This window comes from Ascaphus truei, chromosome 7 (assembly GCF_040206685.1).
Source record: "Ascaphus truei isolate aAscTru1 chromosome 7, aAscTru1.hap1, whole genome shotgun sequence".
Taxonomy (NCBI): Eukaryota; Metazoa; Chordata; class Amphibia; order Anura; family Ascaphidae; genus Ascaphus; species Ascaphus truei.
Genome location: NC_134489.1, coordinates 7,913,560 through 7,935,056, shown reverse-complemented (window position 1 = coordinate 7,935,056; position 21,497 = coordinate 7,913,560). Strand labels below are relative to the sequence as shown.

The window sequence follows — 21,497 nt, the reverse complement described above, 5'->3', positions numbered from 1 at the left end:
CACCCTTCGGGTAGAGCAATATTGGCAGGGACAATCTACAGTACCCACTGTATCATGTCATACTGAGACCATATGTGAAAAAAAACTACACTAAAATACACTACTCACTTTCTTAGTTTTCTGAGTACTTTGGTAGGATACAGGACTTTGGTAGGGGGATTGACAACATCTTACTGGTGACAATACATGTCCAGAGCCTGTAAATGTTGATCTGACAAGGAAGATGTGCAGGTGATGGACACGACTTTGGGTGGTATGGTTCATGCCTACTATGCAGGAGATACATTGCTGATGGGTTTCTCCTATGGTAGGGCTGAATGAAGGCTTTGGTCAACTTTTTCAACAATATTAATACATTACACCCTACTTTCATATTCACTATGTTGGCAGACTATGAAAATTGACTTCCTAGATGTTACCAATAAAAACAAAGAAATATTTCTGAGTTCAGATATAATTTTTTAAACTGTAAATGGGAATTGTCTATTACTGGGCAATAGCATCCATCAACCTTTAATTGGCATTTTTATCTCTGTGAACGCTACTGAGGGTTAAAAATATTGTCTCAGATCCAACAATTTTAGACACATTGTTGTACCAGACGGTACAAATTGTTGGAGAATGAATGACATACTTAACAGAAACAATTATTTCAAGATACAACTCTGCCTCCAAATATATAAAAAAATTGATCTTGAAATATTGGTGTATTTTTCCGTTACCCTGTATATATGAATATACTTAAGTCTCCTCCTCTCTTCTCTTACAGAAGGGTAAAATACCTACGTATGTGCACTTAATCAAAGCAGATAAAACACTCATAGGTGTGTCTCAGACCTTTTGTCAACAATAAAAAAAAGTTTCAGATAACATGCTTGTGGTGATATGCAACTTCTGCAAGTAGCAATTAAATGGAACTCTTTCTCGTGCAATGTTAGGAAAAAAACTGATCAAACCATTTTTTTATTTACATGCAACTTCAACTACAGAATGTAATCTATTTACTCTGGTGACCCTATAGTAAAGGGTATGTAGGAAAGGAAATTAGACAAGTCAAGAAAATAATCACTTTAATCATACTGTATGGGTTTGCTCTTTTTATATTTCGTTTTTTAGACAAGTCAAGAAAATAATCACTTTAATCATACTGTATGGGTTTGCTCTTTTTATATTTCGTTTTTTCATGTTGAACCAGAGATATAAAATATATGTATGTTTGTTATCTGTTACGAAATCAATTTACATGGCTTTCCTTTGGTGACTATTGACTGTTACTTTTAATTTTAATGCTAGCAACTTTTTTTTATTATTCTATAGCCTGCTTGTATTATACTGTAGGAATCTGTATTATTTATTTGATAGTATGCATGGCTGATGGAAAGCGGCCTCCCTAGCCAGAGGCAGGGGGGCTTTATGACCAGGGAGGTCTGGCCTTCCCCTCACTGGCCCGCCCCCACACCTCCCTCCCCGGCTCAGAGGAGGAGTTCCCAGAAGGCCTACTTAAGGCCAGGCTGGCGGGCAGCACGTATCTTTTTGTTCGGCACGCAGGTCGGACCCCAGCGGTGATGGGGAGGACTCCGGCCACTGTGACGTGGGACAGGGTGTCACGGCACGCCAAATGGCCGCTCGGTGCCGACGCGGGCGGTGCAGTTGTAAGGAGATCGTCTGCAGAATCAGCAGGTTTGAGACGACCAGGACGGCCATCTGCAAATGCAGGCACCGCCAATGCTTTACTCGATGCACGGACGTACCGGCCAACTGCAAGCGGGTGCATCCCGGATGGCGGGCAAGGAACCCGGCATGGTGCGACTATGTGACTGCCCCCCGGGATGCCAAGAACGACTAAGGAAACTTCAGCGGTAAGGAAGGGGCGGTTGAATGTCAGGATAAGCACGTTTAAGAGTTGATTGGTTGCACAGGAGTACCGGGCACCTCACGGGCGCGCAGGCGAGTTAAAAGGGGCGGAAAGCCCAGGTGGCGCAACGGGTGTAAGGTGGGCAGTGCCAGGGCCTGCGCTGGCTCTAAATTAATGGCATATGGCGCAGCAGGGAAGGCAAATTTCACGGCAGCATTGATAGCCATTTTGAAGGTTTTGGAGCCTCAGGCATTAGTCTCCTTCGGCGCAGGGATAACGACAGGAGCAGGGGAGGCAGGCGCAGCGTTAGTTACGGCAGCATGGGGGGCACATAGGTGGGGGGACGGTGGCACCAGATCCCGTTCTGTCTGCCTCCAGCATGACCCTGGTGTCTCTTTATCCAACTTTAACCACGGTCGGGGGCACTGGCACCACAGATCCCATCCCAGTACCGACAGACATCGGCCTGACCCCGGTGTCTTTGAATTCTTCAGTCACGGCCAGGGTCATGGGCATGGTAGCTTCCCCACTCGGCAGCATCACGCGCTGCACAGGCGGTGGGGCAGCTTCCGCGAGCGGTTGATGGGGGCATGCAGTGGAAGGTACGGCATACGTCGTACCTGGTAATGGTAAGGGGTCGCGCAGGGCGGCAGCCTGCGGCATCGGGCCATATGGAAGGGCATCACGGTTTGCAGGGCCTCCAACCACAGACGCAAGGCAGGGTGTCACAGCACACCAAATCAGCAGGTGGGATGAATACCAGGATGGCCGCCTGCTGTGGTCGCAGGCGGCGAAAGGACACATCGACAGACCTCGTGACAATTGCAGGTGGTGTACATTCCAGGTGATGCCTGGGGTCGGGCAAGGTTCGACACGGAGCAAACAAGGGGAAGAGACGTGGCCCAGTCCACTGCCAGTGTCACTTCTCCCGGAGTCACCGAGGGTGGCTAAGAAGCCTGCAGCAGTGAAAAGAGCCGGTTGCGAGACAGGATAAGCGCGTTTGCAGGTTGGTTAGCTTTGCAGGGGGATCGGGCAGCTCGCAATGAGCAGCATGCAAAAGAACAAGTGGGGAGAGAAATCCCAGATAGCGCTGGGCAGTGGCGGCCTGCAGCTCCGGAAGCGGTGCAGGTCCGGGTAGGGGACACGAGGTCAGTGGTTCAAGGGCCGGCTGACCGTCCCCTCCCCACCTGTCAAAGGAGCACTCTGGCAGGGAGTACATTTACCCCTCTTAGGTTTTCTGTATAAATAAATAGCCATGGCCATTTTACCTCTAGTTCCCGTTTTCTGTCTTTATTTGTACGTTACATGTGGGTACAAGGTGGGGGGAGATGGGAACCGCCTGGCAACCTCCCTGGTCAAGCGGCTTCCCTAGCAATAGGCGGAGGGGCTTCATGACCAGGGGTCTGGCCTTCCCTTCGCTGGCCCACCCCCACAGCTCCCTCCCCAGCTCAAGGGAGGAGTTCCCAAAAGGCCTACTTAAGGCCAGGCTGGCGGGCAGCACGTCCTCTTTTTGCTGCCCGCCAGATGATTCCTGCCCACCCATCCCCTTATGGGGTGTATTGCAATCATGTAATGAATGACAGCGGAAGGTTGAGCATGGCCAGGGTATTCACGGTAATGGGGGCATATGCATTGTATGCTGTGTTAATGTTTCTTTGTTCTGTTGCAGCATAAACTGCGGATACTGTACTGAGTGAATGGAATGAGGTTCCAAGCAGGAGGGGTCGTTGACCAGTTTTGCCTTTGTCGCGGTGGATCTTGGGAGGTAGATGCTTGTTCTTGCCAGACTGGGAGCTGGGCCGTTTGAGCTCGGGGGGAGTACGAGTGGGCAAGGTCAGTTATCCATGACCTCGAGAGCCCACTCATGTAGGGGACACAAGGTCAGCGGTTCGGGGGCCGGCTGACCGTCCCCTCCCCCACCTGTCAAGGAGCACTCTGGCAGGGAGTGCATTTGCCCCTCTTAGGTTTTCTGTATAAATAAATAGCCGCAGCCATTTTATCTCCAGTTCCAGATTCCTGTCTTTATTTGTACGTTACATGTGGGTACAAGGCGGGGGGAGAGGGGAACCGCCTGGTAACCTCCCTGGTCATGCATGACATTACTACATGGGCACCAGATGATGTCCCAAGGAAACACAGAGACTCACGGAAGCAACGGGAGTGGCGATAAAATGATATACCTTCCAGGATTAGTCAATATATGTCTGAAACATTGTTACTATGATTGCTGTATGCTCCACAAATAAACAGCATATCCTTGCAGGGAGGGCCTTGTACTGCGAATCTAATGTAAGAGGGCTGCTTTCCATATTATTAGATTTTGATTGTACTTTTTCAGATGGCAACACTGCTTAAGGAATGCACCTTCATACAATTTTTTTTTTACATTAAGCTTGCTTTAGGGCAAGCATGTCAAACTCAAAGGCTAACACGGGCCAAATAAACAAGGTTTAAGTTTAGGTGGGCCGCAAAAAAACAAAAAAACTTCAATTTTCAAAGAAACGTAGGTTTATTTGGAAAAGTACAGTATAAAAAAAAAGAACGATAAAATTAATGTTTTCTTCCTGACACTTGGCATTTCTGGCTCTCTCTCTCTCCCTGACTCTCCCTCTCCCTGACTCTCCCTCTCCCTCTCCCTAACTCTCCCTCTCCCTGACTCTCCCTCTCCCTGACTCTCCCTCTCCCTCTCCCTGAATCTCAATCTCCCTGACTCTCTCTCTCTCTCCCTGACTCTCCCTCTCCTGACTCTCCCTCTCCCTGACTCTCCCTCTCCCTGACTCTCAATCTCCCTGACTCTCTCTCTCTCTCTCTCCCTGACTCTCCCTCTCCCTGACTCTCCCTCTCCCTAACTCTCCCTCTCCCTGACTCTCCCTCTCCCTGACTCTCCCTCTCCCTGACTCTCAATCTCCCTGACTCTCTCTCTCTCTCTCCCTGACTCTCCCTCTCCTGACTCTCCCTCTCCCTGACTCTCCCTCTCCCTGACTCTCCCTCTCCCTGACTCTCCCTCTCCTTGACTCTCCCTCTCCCTGACTCTCAGTCTCCCTGACTCTCACTCTCCCTGACTCTCACTCTCCCTGACTCTCACTCTCCCTGACTCGCACTCTCCCTGACTCTCACTCTCCCTGACTCTCACTCTCCCTGACTCTCACTCTCCCTGACTCTCACTCTCCCTGACTCTCACTCTCCCTGACTCTCACTCTCCCTGACTTGCTCTCTCCCTGACTCTCTCTCTCCCTGACTCTCTCTCTCCGGCTCCCTGACACTCTCTCTCCCCCTCTCCCTGACACTCTCTCTCTCCCTGACACTCTCTCTCCCTCTCCCTAACACTCTCACTCTCCCTCTCCCTGACACTCTCCCTCTCCCTGACACTCTCCCTCTCCCTGACACTCTCTCCCTCTCCCTGACACTCTCACTCTCCCTCTCCCTGACACTTTCCCTCTCCCTGACACTCTCCCTCTCCCTGACACTCTCTCCCTCTCCCTGACACTCTCTCCCTCTCCCTGACACTCTCTCCCTCTCCCTGACACTCTCTCCCTCTCCCTGACTCCCTCTCCCTCTCCCTGACTCCCTCTCCCTGACTCCCTCTCCCTCTCCCTGACTCCCTCTCCTGACTCCCTCTCCCTGACTCCCTCTCCCTCTCCCTGACCCCTCACCCTGACTCCCTCTCCCTGACTCCCTCTCCCTGACTCCCTCTCCCTCTCCCTGACTCACTCTCCCTCTCCCTGACTCACTCTCCTCCCTGACTCACCCTCCCTCTCCCTGACTTCCTCTCACTCTCCCTGACTCCCTCTCCCTCTCCCTGACTCCCTCTCCCTGACTCCCTCTCCCTGACTCCCTCTCCCTGACTCCCTCTCCCTCTCCCTGACTCCCTCTCCCTGACTCCCTCTCCCTGACTCCCTCTCCCTCTCCCTGACTCCCTCTCCCTCTCCCTGACTCACTCTCCCTCTCCCTGACTCACTCTCCCTCTCCCTGACTCACTCTCCCTCTCCCTGACACTCTCCCTCTCCCTGAACATCTCTCCCTCTCCCTGACTCCCTCTCACTGACACTCTCTCCCTCTCCCTGACTCTCTCTCACTCTCCCTGACTCTCTCTCACTCTCCCTGACACTCTGCCTCTCCCTGACTCTCCCCCTCTCCCCCTCTCCCTGACACTCTCCCTCTCCCTGACACTCTCCCTCTCCCTGACACTCTCCCTGACTGTCACTCTACCTCTCCCTGACTGACACTCTACCTCTCCCTGACTGACACTCTACCTCTCCCTGACTGACACTCTCCCTCTCCCTGACTGACACTCTCCCTCTCCCTGACTGACACTCTCCCTCTCCCTGACTGACTCTCCCTCTCCCTGACTGACTCTCCCTCTCCCTAACTGACACTCTCCCTCTCCCTGACTGACATTCTCCCTCTCCCTGACTGACACTCTCCCTCTCCCTGACTGACACTCTCCCTCTCCCTGACTGACACTCTCCTCTCCCTGACTGACTCTCCCTCTCCCTGACTGACACTCTCCCTCTCCCTGACTGACACTCTCCCTCTCCCTGACTGACACTCTCCCTCTCCCTGACTGACTCTCCCTCTCCCTGATTGACTCTCCCTCTCCCTGACTGACTCTCCCTCTCTCTGACTGACTCTCCTTCTCCCTGACTGACTATCCCTCTCCCTGACTGACTCTCACCCTCTCCCTGACTGACTCTCTCCCTCTCCCTGACTCTCTCTCACTCTCCCTGACACTCTCCCTCTCCCTGACACTCTCCCTCTCCCTGACTGACACTCTACCTCTCCCTGACTGACACTCTACCTCTCCCTGACTGACACTCTCCCTCTCCCTGACTGACACTCTCCTTCTCCCTGACTGACACTCTCCCTCTCCCTGACTGACTCACTCTCTCCCTGACTGACTCTCCCTCTCCCTGACTGACACTCTCCCTCTCCCTGACTGACACTCTCCCTCTCCCTGACTGACACTCTCCCTCTCCCTGTCTGACTCTCCCTCTCCCTGACTGACACTCTCCCTCTCCCTGACTGACACTCTCCCGCTCCCTGACTGACACTCTCCCTCTCCCTGACTGACTCTCCCTCTCCCTGACTGACTCTCCCTCTCCCTGACTGACTCTCCTTCTCCCTGACTGACTCTCTCCCTCTCCCTGACTGACTCTCTCCCTCTCCCTGACTGACTCTCTCCCTCTCCCTGACTGACTCTCTCCCTCTCCCTGACTCTCCCTCTCCCTGACTCTCCCTCTCCCTGACTCTCCCTCTCCCTGACTCTCCCTCTCTGCCCCCTCTCCCTCCGACTCTCTCCCCCTCTCCCTCCAACTCTCTCTCCCTGACTCTCTCCCCCTCTCCCTTTCAGACACAAACACTCTCTCAGACACACACACTCTCTCAGACACACACACTCTCTCTCAGACAGACACTGTCTCTCAGACAGACACTCTCTCTCTCAGACAGACACTCTCTCTCTCAGACAGACACTCTCTCTCTCTCAGACAGACACACTCTCTCTCAGACAGACACTCTCTCTCTCTGACAGACACTCTCTCTCTGACAGACACTCTCTCTCTCTCAGACACTCTCTCTCAGACACTCACTATCTCTCTCAGACACTCACTCTCTCTCTCTCTCTCAGACACTCACTCTCTCTCTCAGACACTCTCTATCTCTCTCTAAGACACTCACTCTCTCTCTCAGAAACTCACTCTCTCTCTCAGACACTCACACTCTCTCTCAGACACTCATTCTCTCTCTCAGACACTCACTCTCTCTCTCTCAGACACTCACTCTCTCTCTCTCAGACACTTTCTCTCTCTCTCTCAGACAAACTCTCTCTCAGACACTCTCTCTCTCAGACACTCTCTCTCTCAGACACTCACTCTCAGACACTCTCTCTCTCTCAGACACTCTCTCTCTCTCAGACAAAATCTCTCTCAGACACTCTCTCCCTCAGACACTCTCTCCCTCAGACACACTCTCTCTCAGACACTCTCTCTCTCAGACACTCTCTCTCTCTCAGACACTCTCTCTCTCAGACACTCTCTCTCTCAGACACTCTCTCTCTCAGACACTCTCTCTCTCTCTCTCTCAGACTCTCTCTCTCTCTCTCTCTCTCAGACACTCTCTCTCTCTCAGACACTCTCTCTCTCTCTCAGACACACACTCTCTCTCTCTCAGACACACACTCTCTCTTTCTCTCTCTCTCTCTCTCTCTCTCTCTCTCTCTCTCTCTCTCTCTCTCAGACACACTCTCTCTCTCAGACACTCTCTCTCTCTCTCTCTCTCTCTCTCTCTCTCAGACACACTCTCTCTCTCTCACACACACACTCAGACACACACTCAGACACACACAGACACACACTCACACAGACACACACTCACACTCACACAGACACACACTCACACAGACACACACTCACACCCACACACACACAGACACACACACACACACACACACACACACACACACACACACACACACACACACACACACACACACACACACACACACACACACACACACAGACACACAGACACACACAGACAGATGGGAAATCGGAACGGGGAGGAAATCGGAGCAGGAGGGCAAGGGGGAAGCAAGGCAGGCATGGAGCAGTAGTCACCTGACTTGCTCCAGGCAGCAGGAAGAGGCGGGCCTCACTATGCAAGCTCGGACAACACGCGCCAGCCAATCGGGAGACGGGGGAGGTTTTTTTTTTTTCCTTTGGAGAAAGCTTGCGCAGCGCGAGTTAAATATTGGCGAGCTGGGCCGCAAATATGTTCATTGTGGGCCGCATGCGGCCTGCGGGCCGCGAGTTTGACATGCTTGCTTTAGGGTATATAATCTTTGTTTTTCACTTGAATGAGACCCATAAGGTAATATTGTGAAATATCCTTGCTTAGTAAATACTGGCCTGAATCTTTAGGGTTACATATATACAGTATAATAAAGGTCAGAGTTTCAGAAAGATTAGAATCTTACCATTGCACTGAATCTTACAACAAATTGCACCGCAGTAATTACTATAGCTGCCATGCAATCTTATAATCCTATAATTCTGAACACCTCCCTCTCTGATTGACTAGTAATAATTTTCGTAGGTATAGTATCATTTAAATGAAGTAGCTTTCATTTTCCAGGTGTTTCATTAACGTGGCACAAAAGAGAGCTGGTAAGGTATAGGGACATTACCAAATCCTGTCATTTTGGGCATGATGTCAGACTCTGTGAAATGCATCTCTGAGGACACCTTGAAGTTCTGCAAAATGTTGGTGAGGAAAAGGAAGAGCTCCATCCGAGCCAGACCTTCTCCAGCACAGACCCGCTTCCCTGAAAATGAAACCAGAAGAGAATTCTAAGAACAGATTATGAGCAGAAAATGTTGTATGTCCTGTTTTACAGGTGTGGCCAGCACTATTGAACATTGGACATTTACAACATTATAAATAATTTTTGAAAATCTGTGATATAACTTGATGCAGTTTGTTCTGATGGGGGAAAAAGGCAGGTTGGAAAGTCCAGAGGGGAGAATTTTTTTTAGCAGAAAGCCAACATGACACCAGAGATGTGGAGAGACGAATAGATTAATAATGCATTAAAGGAGGAAAGCATTGTTTCCCCACTTGGTGACATATTTGACAGTTGGTTCACTGGGGCAATTTAACATTGCACATTGAAATCATTATAAAATATTTGGAAAAATCTGTGATGTACCGTGATGCAGTACGTTGCAGTTTCTTTGGAAACTGTTGTCACGGGAGACCAGGTTATTTACACCTTTTTACCAGGATCATTCATAAATTGTAAAGTAGTTTATTCGGCAAAATTCGCTTACACACAATGATAGACAAAATACAGACAAAAAGACACACATACTTTGGGACTGGGGTTGAAAACTAGACTTTCCAATGTGCAGGGAACTTGATGGGAGAGTCTTACCCTGACCGGGACTTAGCCCGGTATCTCCTGGAACCAAAACTGGCATAAAATTCCTAACGCCACCGCTACGTTCTCTTCTGAGAACTTTGTCCCTCCTGACCGCGAGTTAGTCCAAATCTCCTGAACTCAAATTGTTATAAAATCCCAGCCGCGATAGACATGTTCGATTCTGAGAACTTGGGTGCAAACTGCTGGACTTAGACTGACGGGCAGGCTTTTCAGGCACAAAATCGAAGCCGGTTGCGCTGCTATTCACACCGAAGCAACTTTGAAAAGCCCGCCCGCGCTCTTACTACCAGAGACTCCAAATCTGATCAGCTCATCGATTCTTATAGAATTTTCATTTCATTCACAAAACTGAGCAGCCAATCAAAGCGTGAGAACTTTTCCAAGCAGCCAATCAGAGCCAAGCCAGCTAGAAAAGCTGGGTCAGCGGGAAATCTGAAATAGCCAAGAGATATGCGCAAGCCTGCCACCTCTCTCCCTGGCTATCTCAATGCCACCCGCTGGCTCCATCAGGTCTGGCAGAACAAGTGGCATCCAGGAAGACTGACATTTATCTCTGGACCTGGTACTCTGCTTTTCCCTGCTGACCAAATGCTGTTCACACCTCTGGGCGTTCTCTATTTGCTTTGAACTTCGATGTCCAGCAGACTTACCGGCGTCTATGGATTAGCTCGGGTAGCCTGTTTGGACATCGGTTCCGAATGTATAAAGCATATTACATTATAGTATATTTTAATACACTTCTGAGTCTCTGGTACAGGGGACACGAAAGGAAAAATATTGTAGTTGTATTGCTATCTGCCTTATTCACCACACACATTCCCTTGGACTCAGTTTGGATTCTCAGAGTCCCCCCTCAACCTTATATATGGTTGGGGTACCCACAAACCTTATACTTGTTGTGGGTCACCTTGGCACTAGCTGCGGTATCGCCCTTAACCTATGGATTACCTTGAGGATTCACTATCCTGGCAGTCGCAGACTGTCTCCTCACCCCAACAAGCCTTCCGTGATGGACATTCAGGATGCGCGGTTTCGTGGTCGCAGTACACGTGCACGCGAACCTTGCGTGACCTGATCCCCCGTCTGCAGATTCGGACCCCTCCTCCCGCTCTTATGCCCGACGGGTGCGTTTGGCCGGCCTCCTTGCCGACGCACGATACAAGCCCTGCCTCCGCTCTGGTGATGGACAGGACCGGCGTCGGAGTGACACGCGCTCTCGGCTCCGCCCCTGACCTCCGTGACATGTGCGGGTCGACGCGCGATTGATCCCGCCTCCCCTTGCCCTAAGGTAACTCAGAATTGGCGTGGGATTGACGCGCGCTCCAAGTTCCGCCCCCACCCCTGATTAGGCTGCATCATAGGGCACACCTGTGTGCATCAGCAGCCTGTGTTTATTTCCTGATTCTGCCCTTGCTGGCTATTGGAGGCTCCACCTTTATATACCTTCTGCTGCTCTCCTTCCTTGCTGAGCATAGTCAGTGTGACGTCGTGCCTTGCTACATTCTTGTTCCTGAAACCTTGCCTTGCCTGCCTGTTAACCTCTTGTTGCCTGAACCCTGCTTGTAACTTGGACTCTGCTTCTCTCCACTCCTGATCCGGCTTGTACGACCATTCTCCTGTCTCCTGTCCTGACCTTGGCTAAGTACGCCAACTATCTGCAACTCTCCGCTCCTAAACCTGGCAAGTACTTTAACTATTCTCCAATCCGTAATCCTGACCTGGCTTGAACGACAACTCTACATCCTAGGTGCGCCCATGTGGCTGTGGGTCGGTGTTAACCAATTCCCTACCTCAGCACCGCGGTCGCGCTTCGTTTTTATGGTGAGCTACGCATTACATTACCTACACTACAGTGATACATATTTTATACCTTTACCTCATTCTCCTTTCTGGACTATGCTGAAGCAAGGTACCCTAGTGGTGAGCACGTTTGCATTTAAAAGGGGAGGTATTGCCGGGACAATGTGCCTACATGTATCTGAGAATGATGCATGATTCCCGGGTACATTTATGGGGGAACCGACAACTCCAGACCCCAACCTCCTAGGCACATTCTGTCAACGGTTCCTCCGCAAAACCCCCCTCGAAACTCATACGCTAGCAATCCCTGTTTCATTGCATGCCTGGAAAGGGAAAAACACAAAAAATGCTTTTATTACATACAGTATAACACAGTGATACAATGTTACTGGGTCAAAAACTTAACTCTCCGGGACCCTTATACACGGATCAGGGGTAACCAAAATGAGTTTTACTTTTATTAGAGAGCCTTGTTGCCCCCTCCCAATACACACCTCCCCCCTTAAGATGAAGGCTCAAGGACAGGCATCATATCAGGTGGCTTGCTGAGCATGGAAAAAGTTGAGGTCGTTGGGGTAGGACAGAGTCTGTCTGTGGGTACAGTCCTCCAGAATGTTGGGACTCCTTGCCCCCTCCATGGTCCACGTCCATCAGGGCACTGATCTGGTGTAGCACTTGTCCTCCCCCCTCCACTCGAGGCATCCAGGACCATAGCTCTTGAACTGTCAGTCCATCATCTGGGGAACAGGCTGCCAGCACCCATGCCTTCTGGACAGTCATCTTAGTAACGGGCCTGTCAGGACATTGTAGCAGGTCACTAAATCCTTATAGTACTGCTGCATGGCCCTGATCTCCCTGTCTAACCTTTCCCTTCCCATAAAGACATTTTACTCAGTGTGATGGAGGGGCTGCTGAATCCCGGGGACTACTGGGGCGATCAGTCCACTGGGTCCCACTTGTCTCATCCATACAGGGACCTCTGTCTCCCTGACATCTCTCGCTTCTACTCCCAGAGGGGAGCTGCGAGCTGGGAAGCTGCCTGCTCCACCGAGACTTCCCTAAACTTCCGAGGGACCTACCTGGTCCCTTGCTGCCTCTGCACTATCTGGATCTCCTGCAGCTGATAGTCAAGCGAAACACCTAATATGGTCCCTAGGCAGATCGGCATCTTCCAGCACCATCTCCTGGTACCCATTACGGAGCTTCGGTAGTTCCCTCTCTGTCAGATAGTCGGAGCAGAAGTCACAATGGGGAGCATCACATACATGGGGACACTGGTCAGGTATGGTCTGACATGCCTGCCTGATACCTTTGAGGTCTTCTGCATGTGGGGGCTCCAAAGGTAGAGGAGCGATCTGTGGTGGGGGCTCCAAAAGCTGGGGAGCATAAACCACCTTGGTGGGCATCACTACCGACTGCACCTCTGCCTGACCACATGCCTGCTCTTGGCTCTCAGTGACTGGGGTCACAAGAGATTCCTCTCCACGTAACTTCACCGGCATCCATTTCTGTGGGTACCCTTGCCCTGTGCAGACCCTATCAGGCTGCCTCAGGGGTATCTTGTTGCAGGAGACTCCCAGGCCGAATGCCTACCGATGGCCCGGGACACCTGGGTGCAAAAGCAAAACTTTTGACCATATCAGGTCTCACCAGAGTTACAGTAGCACCGGCTTCGATCAAGCTGGCTGCTCGGATGTTCACTGTCCGCAAATACTTTATCCTCACATTGTTGTTAGTCAGCCTGGCAGCTTCAACCCGATGCCCACCTGCCTCCTCTGGTGTGCCACTTACTGAGGGGTAGAGATCGCTGTCTTGGTCCACTGCTGTACTTGCTGGATGGCTGCACGCTGGTCCGCTAATCCCACAAGGCGACTAGGCTGGCAGCTGGAGTGCATTGCCCCTTAGGAGGATTGCTGGAGCAGGACTGCTCAGGGCAATCTGGCCTGATGTGCCCAGTCCGATTGCACTGATAGCACCACTTCTCTTGCCTGAATTCTGCAGACTTGGGTGTACTCCCCTCTGCAGATGCTGTGGGCTTCACGTGTTGAGCGCTGGTATTGAACTCAGTGCCCTTGGGTGTCCGAGCCAGAGTAGCTCCATTCTGGGCAGGCATCATCTTGCCTGACAGCGCATGGCTGATGACATTCTCATCAGCCAGCTGGCTGCATCTCGGCAAGTTTCAGGCTTACGGTCAAACACCCAATCCCTCACCTCAGGCTGGCACTGAGTAAAAACTGCTTCCTGAACATTAAATCCAGTAAGCTGTGGTACTTAGTGGCTTTGCATCCTTCCACCCACTGAGTGCCATGCTGGATGAGTCGGGCAGCAAATATCATGTGAGTTTCCCGGACGGTCTTGTCCCCAGACCTGAACATTCCCCAGAATGCCTCTGGAGTGAGGGCAAACTGGCACAGTAACAAAGCCTTCACATGTTGGTAGTCATTGCTGTCCACTGACAGGATCCCATGGAAGGTCTTCAGGTCTATCTCTGTTAATAGCAGAGATAAACGCAATACCCAGTCCCGTTCTGACACACAGAACTGGATACATTGATCCTCAAACACCTTGATAAATCTGTCAGTGTCATCAGTGCAATCTACAAACTTGCTGAAGCTGTAGTGTAACACCCTTGGCAGTGGAGGTTGGTCACGGTCCCACTGGGGTCTTGGGGGTTGCACACCTTGAGAAGCTGCAATCAACTACCATCTCTGCTCGAAGGTGGTCACCTTCCCTAAATGGCGAGGAGAGAGGTAAGATCTGTGGAAGGGAGACCAGTAGCAATTTGGGCAACTATGGCTGCACTCCCTGGGTCCCGTTCACCTCATGGGTCCTCTTCTTCTCCGTTCTCCTCCTCCTCTGCCTCCACTTCCTCCAGATCTGGAAGATCCTCCAGGACCCTGGCTGGAATAATTGCCCCTTCAGGTGAAGCTATACCCACTTCATGGTGCTCGAGATCCTCCTCCAGCTGAGTCTTTACCCAACAGGCGGTCGGTAGTCCATATCCCTAACACCGGGTTACGATTCTGGGATGGTCCCAGGTCCGGTACCGACCTGACCGTCTGTCCATATTCACCTGTTGGCACTAAACTTAAAGTGACAAGAGAGAACCTGCATTTTTCCTGCTTTGTGTAACGTATGTAAGTCACAACTTGTTTTGAGAGCTCACAATGTACGAGTTCATCTTTATGCTATAAATCCCTGCAGAACTTTATAGCATAATGCTCAATGAACCCACCGCTGCCACAAGTAAATAAGCCTGTCACGGGAGGCATGGTGGGTGTTTATGCCTTGCGATTGGGATGTTGCAAGAGGGGTTAACCCTTCATTACGTTTGTGGTTTCTACCGCTAAGGTAATGAAGGTGTTGACCTTTCCCACTATCCACCCGGTAGGCATAAACACCCACCACGGGCAACTCTAACTGTTACTTACCCCTATACCACTGTGACGGTTCAGAGGATTCCTTCCCCTCAATGTGTCCCTGGCGCTCCGCTCCCTCCTGCCTCTCATGTCCCTTCCTTGCCTCCCCGTTCTATTCTCCCTTCCTCCTCCTGCATCTGTCCCTCTGCGGCAGCCCCTGACGCTCTCCCGTTGTCTGCGCGCGCTCCCCGCAGGACACGTGCTTTCTCGGTCTCCTGTTCCCCTTCACGGTGCTCCCCGCTCATGGCCTCCCTCTGCTCCCTCTCCGGTCTCCTTACCTCCTGCAGACCCTCCTCCTGTTCTTCTCCCGCCCTCGGTGGGTGCCCCTGCGGCGCGGCGCTCCGCGTGCCTTGAGACACAGCCTGTGCGCATGCACTCTAACCTTACAGAAGGCGCGCGCACACGCTCCTCTTGTAGGCTGTCCCAGACCCCTGGCTCCTCCTCTTATACTGTACAGGCTATCTCCCTCTCTGGCTCACCTGTCTCCTCCACTCCTTCTCACCTATCCCTGCTGCCTCTCACTTCACCCTCTGCTCCTCCTCTCTCTCCCATTGGTGTTCCGTCCTTTATAACCCCTGTCTGTTCTCGCATAGTTCTTTGTAACCTCTGTGTGTGCAGTCCTATGCTTGGCTCTCCTGTGTTTTCCAGCTTCTGTTCCTGCTCCTGCTTACCCCTGGATTTCCCTGGCTTGACCTCTGCTTGTGCTGGTTTACCCTGCTCTCTACTGCCCTTGAACCCTGCTTACGGACACAAACTTTCTGACTTCTGTTATCCCTGGACTCTGGCTTACGAACATTACGATCCTGCTCTCTATATCCCTGGACTCTGGCACACGGATATCACTATCCTTACTCTGAACCCCAAAGGCGTTGCAAGTATACTGTAACTAACCATCTTTCTACAGGCCCGGCAATGCCATACCTTACTCCGGGCACCCCCTCACTGCTGTGGGTGCATGGTAAAACCCTTCCCACATCAGTACTGGGGACTGGCCAGGTCTGTGGGCATACAGGCGTTACAACCACCAATAAACATTAAAATACAACCCAAACAGCAGAACTAGTCAAAACACCCATTGATTGCCAATTTGGTTACCTATGCCCTCAATGGGAGTAAATATAACCCCAATGGCAATAAATGGGCACCCAACTACCACCCCCTCTTGACCCCTACAACACATACAGTACAATAATGGGCATAATCCCTATTATCCAGATCTACATTATAGCTCTTTTACCAATTACAAATAAAACATTACCCAGCCAGCATAAAGTATATTAAAGTTGTACTTACTCCTGCCAGGATGAAACACAGTACAATACATTACACTTGCCAATAAACCCATTGATTGTGATTGTGGTAAACCATGCCCACAATATGGGCATGGATTGCCACAATGGCAATTAATGGCAACATAAAAAAAAAAAATAACAAAAAATACAAAACATAACAATTACATAAAATCAAGCATTTGACAAAAAATGCATTGCTTGTCACTGATCTTATTTATATTCTGAAAGTGGCATAAATAAACACATTGCCAATAAATGAGCTTCCTAAACAAAAAATTAACACAATTATATAAAATACAATCAATGTGATTCTTAACTTTGTCAGGATTCACCCTCCTTATCCTACAGCGGCACCAACTCTTGACCCGTGATGCAGTGATCCTTATCACCACGATGCGCAGAAGTCCACAATCCTCTGTTGATTACAAAGGAGGCCCGGGTGAGTAGTCTTGTTTCCTTTATTCCCTTTCTTTTCTTCCTTCTTTTCTTCTTCCTTTGTAATTCAATTGGTCCAGTTGATGTTGAACCAATGGCGTTTTGGGCTCAAAAGAGACATGACAGGCCTTGTATAAGGCCTGTGACGTCACATTTGATTGACAAATGTTACACCCCACAATCCAATTGGATAATATACCATGTGATGTCTTCCATTTTTTTCATGATGTGATGTCACCTCAAAGGGAGGGAAGTCAGCAAATTGGGAAGTATATGCTTCCCTCCCTTGAATGTTGTATGTTGGCTTTATTGAAATATCTTAAGACCTTATTTCCAAAATATATATTTAAATATCAAAAAAGATAGTTCTATAGTTCGGATGTAATTATATGCATTGTTCTTCCTGTTTCAAAGTCTTGATGTGATACCACAAAAAACAATAAAAACATTTGAAATAGAAGATGATGTCACATCAGAAAAATAAATGGAAGCGATCACAAGGTAGACCCACCAATTGGATTGGTAGAAATACAATGCTATGCCTTTCCTTTTTTGGAGTGATGTGATGTCATCAAAAAGAACGGGAGGTATGCTACCTGATTGGCTGGCTTCCCTCACTTTTTGATGACATCACACCACTCCAAAAAAGTCAAGGCATCACATGGTATATCTATCAATTCGATTGGTTGGTCTACCATGTGATGGATTCAATTTCTTTTTCTGATGTAACGTCATCTTCAAGGGAGGGAAGCATATCCTTACCAATTGGCTGGTTTCCCTCACTTTAAGAGGATGTCACAACATGAAAAAAATGGAAGCCATCACATGGTACATCATCCAACCAGAATGGGGTGTATCATTTGTCAATAAAATGTGGCATCACATTTGAGCTCAAGAAGCCGTCGGGTCTTCTGGACCAATTGGATTGCAAAGGAGAGAAGAAGGAAGAAAAGAAGGAAGAAAATAAAGGAAACAAGACAACTGAACCGGTTCTCTAATGCAATCAACAGAGGATCATGGACTTCTGCACTTCAGGCTGTAGAGGATCATTGCGTCTTTGGGTCAAGAATTGATGCCACAGTAGGATGAGGAGATGAATCCCAGCAAAGGTAAGAAACACATTGATTTAATTGCTTACTTTTTTTCTAGGATGCCCATTGACTGGCAATGTGTTTATCTTTGCCCCTTTCAGCTTATAGATGAGCACAGTGACAAGCAATGCATTTTTTTTGCAAATGCTTGTTTTTATTTAATTGTAATGTATTGTATTTTTATGTTTATTTTTTTTAGGTTGTTCATATTGTGTGCATGTCAATGGGTTTATTGGCAATTGTAATGTATTGTACTGTTAGGTCAATGTTATTTTATTGTGTATTTCTTTTGTTTTGCAAAGAAATTGACAAACGTGTTATTACCAATTTTGGGTTACTACTGTGTTTGCCCATTTGTATGTGTTGTGATGGGGGTTGAGGGAGTGTGGGTAGTTGCCCCAGGGAGGGATAGGCCTCCATAGTGGGTATCGGGAGAGGGTGGATTAACCCCATAATTACAATAGCGGTTAATAGCCGTTAATGTAATTAAGGGGTTAGTGGCCGTAGTTCGTTTTTGTATTTCAATATTGTTGCTCACGGAATATGCGGAGGACAAAGATGAGGATGAGGATGAGGGTTGTATTCATCCTGGCAGGGGTAAATACAACTTTAATTTACTTTATGCTGGCTGCCTTAATGGGTTAACAAAACACAGAACCCCAGCAAGCTCTTTTTGGAAACCCCTGAGCCCCCACAAAATATATATATGTATATGTGTCAAAATGGAGTGCAATTGAGCGTGGCATATGTATAGAACAGACGACAGAGAAGCCCAATGCTACATCCAACATGACAGAAATACACAGTAAAATACTTATATATTCTCTTGAAATAGGGTCATTTAGTTTAACCCTTTGGCCAAAGCGTTGTAAGCTTGCGAGCCACGTCAAGGCAGACACCTGTTCGCAAGTCCTAACACTACCAGATAAAATACTAATATACCTCTATTAATTTTTTTAATGCTAATAGAGGTATATTAGTATTTTATCTGGTAGTGTTAGGACTTGCGAACAGGTGTCTGCCTTGACGTGGCTCGCAAGCTTACAACGCTTTGGCCAAAGGGTTAAACTAAATGACCCTATTTCAAGAGAATATATAAGTATTTTACTGTGTATTTCTGTCATGTTGGATGTAGCATTGGGCTTCTCTGTCGTCTGGCTGGGTAATGGTCTATTTTTAATGGGCAAATGTGCTTTTATCCAGATATGGAAAATAGGGATTTTGTCTATTACTGTACTGTAGGTGTTGGGGAGCAGGGGGGGGTGGGTTGATTCAGGTAGAGGGCGCGGACATTAGGTTGCCAATTCATTGCTATTGGGGTTATCTTTGCTTCAATAGAGGGAATAGGTAACCACACTGGAAATCAATGGGTGTATTGGCTAGTTTTTATGTTTGTATTGTATTTTAATGTTTATTGGCGGTAGAGGGGATAGGTGAAGGGGTATTTCCCCCATTGAGTGAGGTTATGCCTCTCTGGTGGGTAACAGGAGGGGTAAACCCTTTCATTATGCTAGCATTAATAACACTATGGTAATGAAGGGGTTAACTCCTCCCGCAACCTTTTACGTTGCAGTGTCTTCAGACACTGTTGTCACAGGAGACCAGGTGGGGGGGGGGGGGGGGCTGGGGTAGGACAGAGGGGTGGGGAAGGGGAGAGAGGGTGGTCCCCCCCCACCCCATTGGAGACCCCCTGAAAGCCGGGGCAAGGTGGCACACGACCCGAAACGGACCCAGGAGCCGGAGGCAAGGCCTAAAGAATCCCCCCAGGTCATCCGCAAGCGGTTCAGCCATAAGGTCAGAGGTCCCAGACCCTGTTAAACTGTTCGGTCTATTGGTTCAAGAGAGCTGTTAAATACTCCATGAGGTTAACCTCATTCACTCGCCTAAGAACCATTTGTTTTGTCAGGGGATTAATATTCTTCCAGCAAGCTGTAAGCGCGCAGCGCGCTGCCGTGAGCACATGTGCAATCAGTTTTTTATGAGGGGCAAATAAACCTCCGCAGGTTTTGCCAGGAGGAACATCAGCGGATCTGGACGGATCTCCTCCTCAGAAATCTCCTCTATCAGGCCTCGGACCATGCTCCAGAATTTCTGGACCCCGGGGCACGTCCACAGTATATGGACCAGATCTCCACACTGACCACAACCCCTCCAGCAGAGGTTGGGGAGGCCCGGAAAAATCTGGCTCAGCCTACTCGGGGTTAGGTACCACTGGAATAGGATTTTGTAAGTGTTTTCCTTTATGGCTGTGCAGATTGAGGTTTCAGATCTGCCTCCCAGATGTCCTTCCAGTCATCTCTAGCTATTTCCAAATTGAGGTCCTCAGCCCATTTCATCATATAGCTATGGTTAGCGTTGATCTTGGACCGTGCTAGCTCCGAGTAGATCTCCGAGATAAGACCCGTCTGGTACAACTGGATCCCACAAACCCTTTCAAATGGGGTTGGGCCTTTAAACTTAGAATTTTGGGATACTGTTTGAAGGAAATGTCTGATCTGGAAGAACCCATACAGAGGGAATTTCACTTGTTGATGTTTCTCCTGAAGCTCTGCAAGTGCCATCACCGACCCTTTGTTCAGTAAGTCTGATGCTTTTTGTATGTTAGCCCCCCCGAACTGAGCAAAATCTTTAAGGACACACCCCAGGGGAACTCTGGGTTCCCAAAAATGGGAGTGAGAATGGAAGGGGATGAAACCAGTCCATGCCTGTCTTTTGTTTTTGCCCAAATCTTCCACGTGCACCTCACCGCCCCCAGTCCCGTCCTGCCTGATAATATCTCCCCTCCCCCTTCGGGCCAAATTATCGCTCCAAGAGACAGGGGAGAGACGTAGGAGGCCTCGATCTCCAACCAGCAGCAAGATGCTGGATAATTGCTCCAGAGCACCGCTTGCTTTAGGTGGGCTGCATGTTAATATTTTATTATATCACGTACTCCTAGACCTCCACACTCCTTTGGGGCTAACATTACCGATCTAGCTCGTGGTCTTTTGTCTTTCCATATGAATTGGAAGATACTATTTTGAATATGTTTTAAGTCTGCCAGCGGAATGCTGATTGGAAGAGTCTGGAAAAAATACAGTAGCCTGGGAAGGATATTCATCTTAACCAATGCCACCCTTCCGAGCCACGAAATGTGGTATTTATTCCATCTCTGAAGGTTTCTTTTAATTTCAGAAAATGGAGCGGGGAAATTACTTTTAAATAGTGTTGAAAACTTGGCAGCTATTTTAATACTTAATATTTTATTTTAATTGTATTGAAAGAATACAAGGGGTCGTTGGTTCTCCAACAACGCTATGGGAAGCCCAAAAGGCAGCAATCCGATGTTCCCTCATTTCCATAGCATCATACCAAAAGAAAAAGAGACAAAAAATATATAAGGAACTCGCGGACAGGCTACAGTCCCTGGAGACCGAACACAAAAGTAAACCCTCTAAAAAATTGTAAAAAATCTTACTGTCGCGGCCGAGTTTATTTAAACATTTCCCTGGTCTCGGCCGCGACAGAAACCTGGCGCGCGCCGAGGTGTCCCGTGCGCACGCCGAAGCCTCGGAGGAACGGTCCTCCGATCGGGGCTTCCCCCTCCCCTCTCCGGGTCCGCCGGGTCCCCCGGAACCCCCCACCACCATCCCCGACATCGCGGGGACACCAGGGCTCCCTCGGGGA

The 21,497-nt window shown here is 49.3% G+C and overlaps 1 protein-coding gene across 4 annotated transcripts in view; it reads right to left on the bottom strand.

Moving 5' to 3' along the window:
• The window catches only part of LOC142498675 (cytochrome P450 2G1-like), a 127,379-nt gene that overhangs the window by 11,384 nt on the left and 94,498 nt on the right, over positions 1–21,497 (bottom strand). For 2 of the 4 annotated variants that reach the window (XM_075606933.1, XM_075606937.1), the window contains one exon: positions 9,039–9,176. The exons of 1 other annotated variant lie outside the window; for it this stretch is intronic. In XM_075606933.1, coding sequence (XP_075463048.1) covers positions 9,039–9,176 — 138 coding nt within the window. Of the gene's footprint in view, positions 1–8,938; positions 9,177–21,497 lie in introns of those variants that run through there. One more of the 4 variants, XM_075606935.1, reaches the window with a different exon arrangement.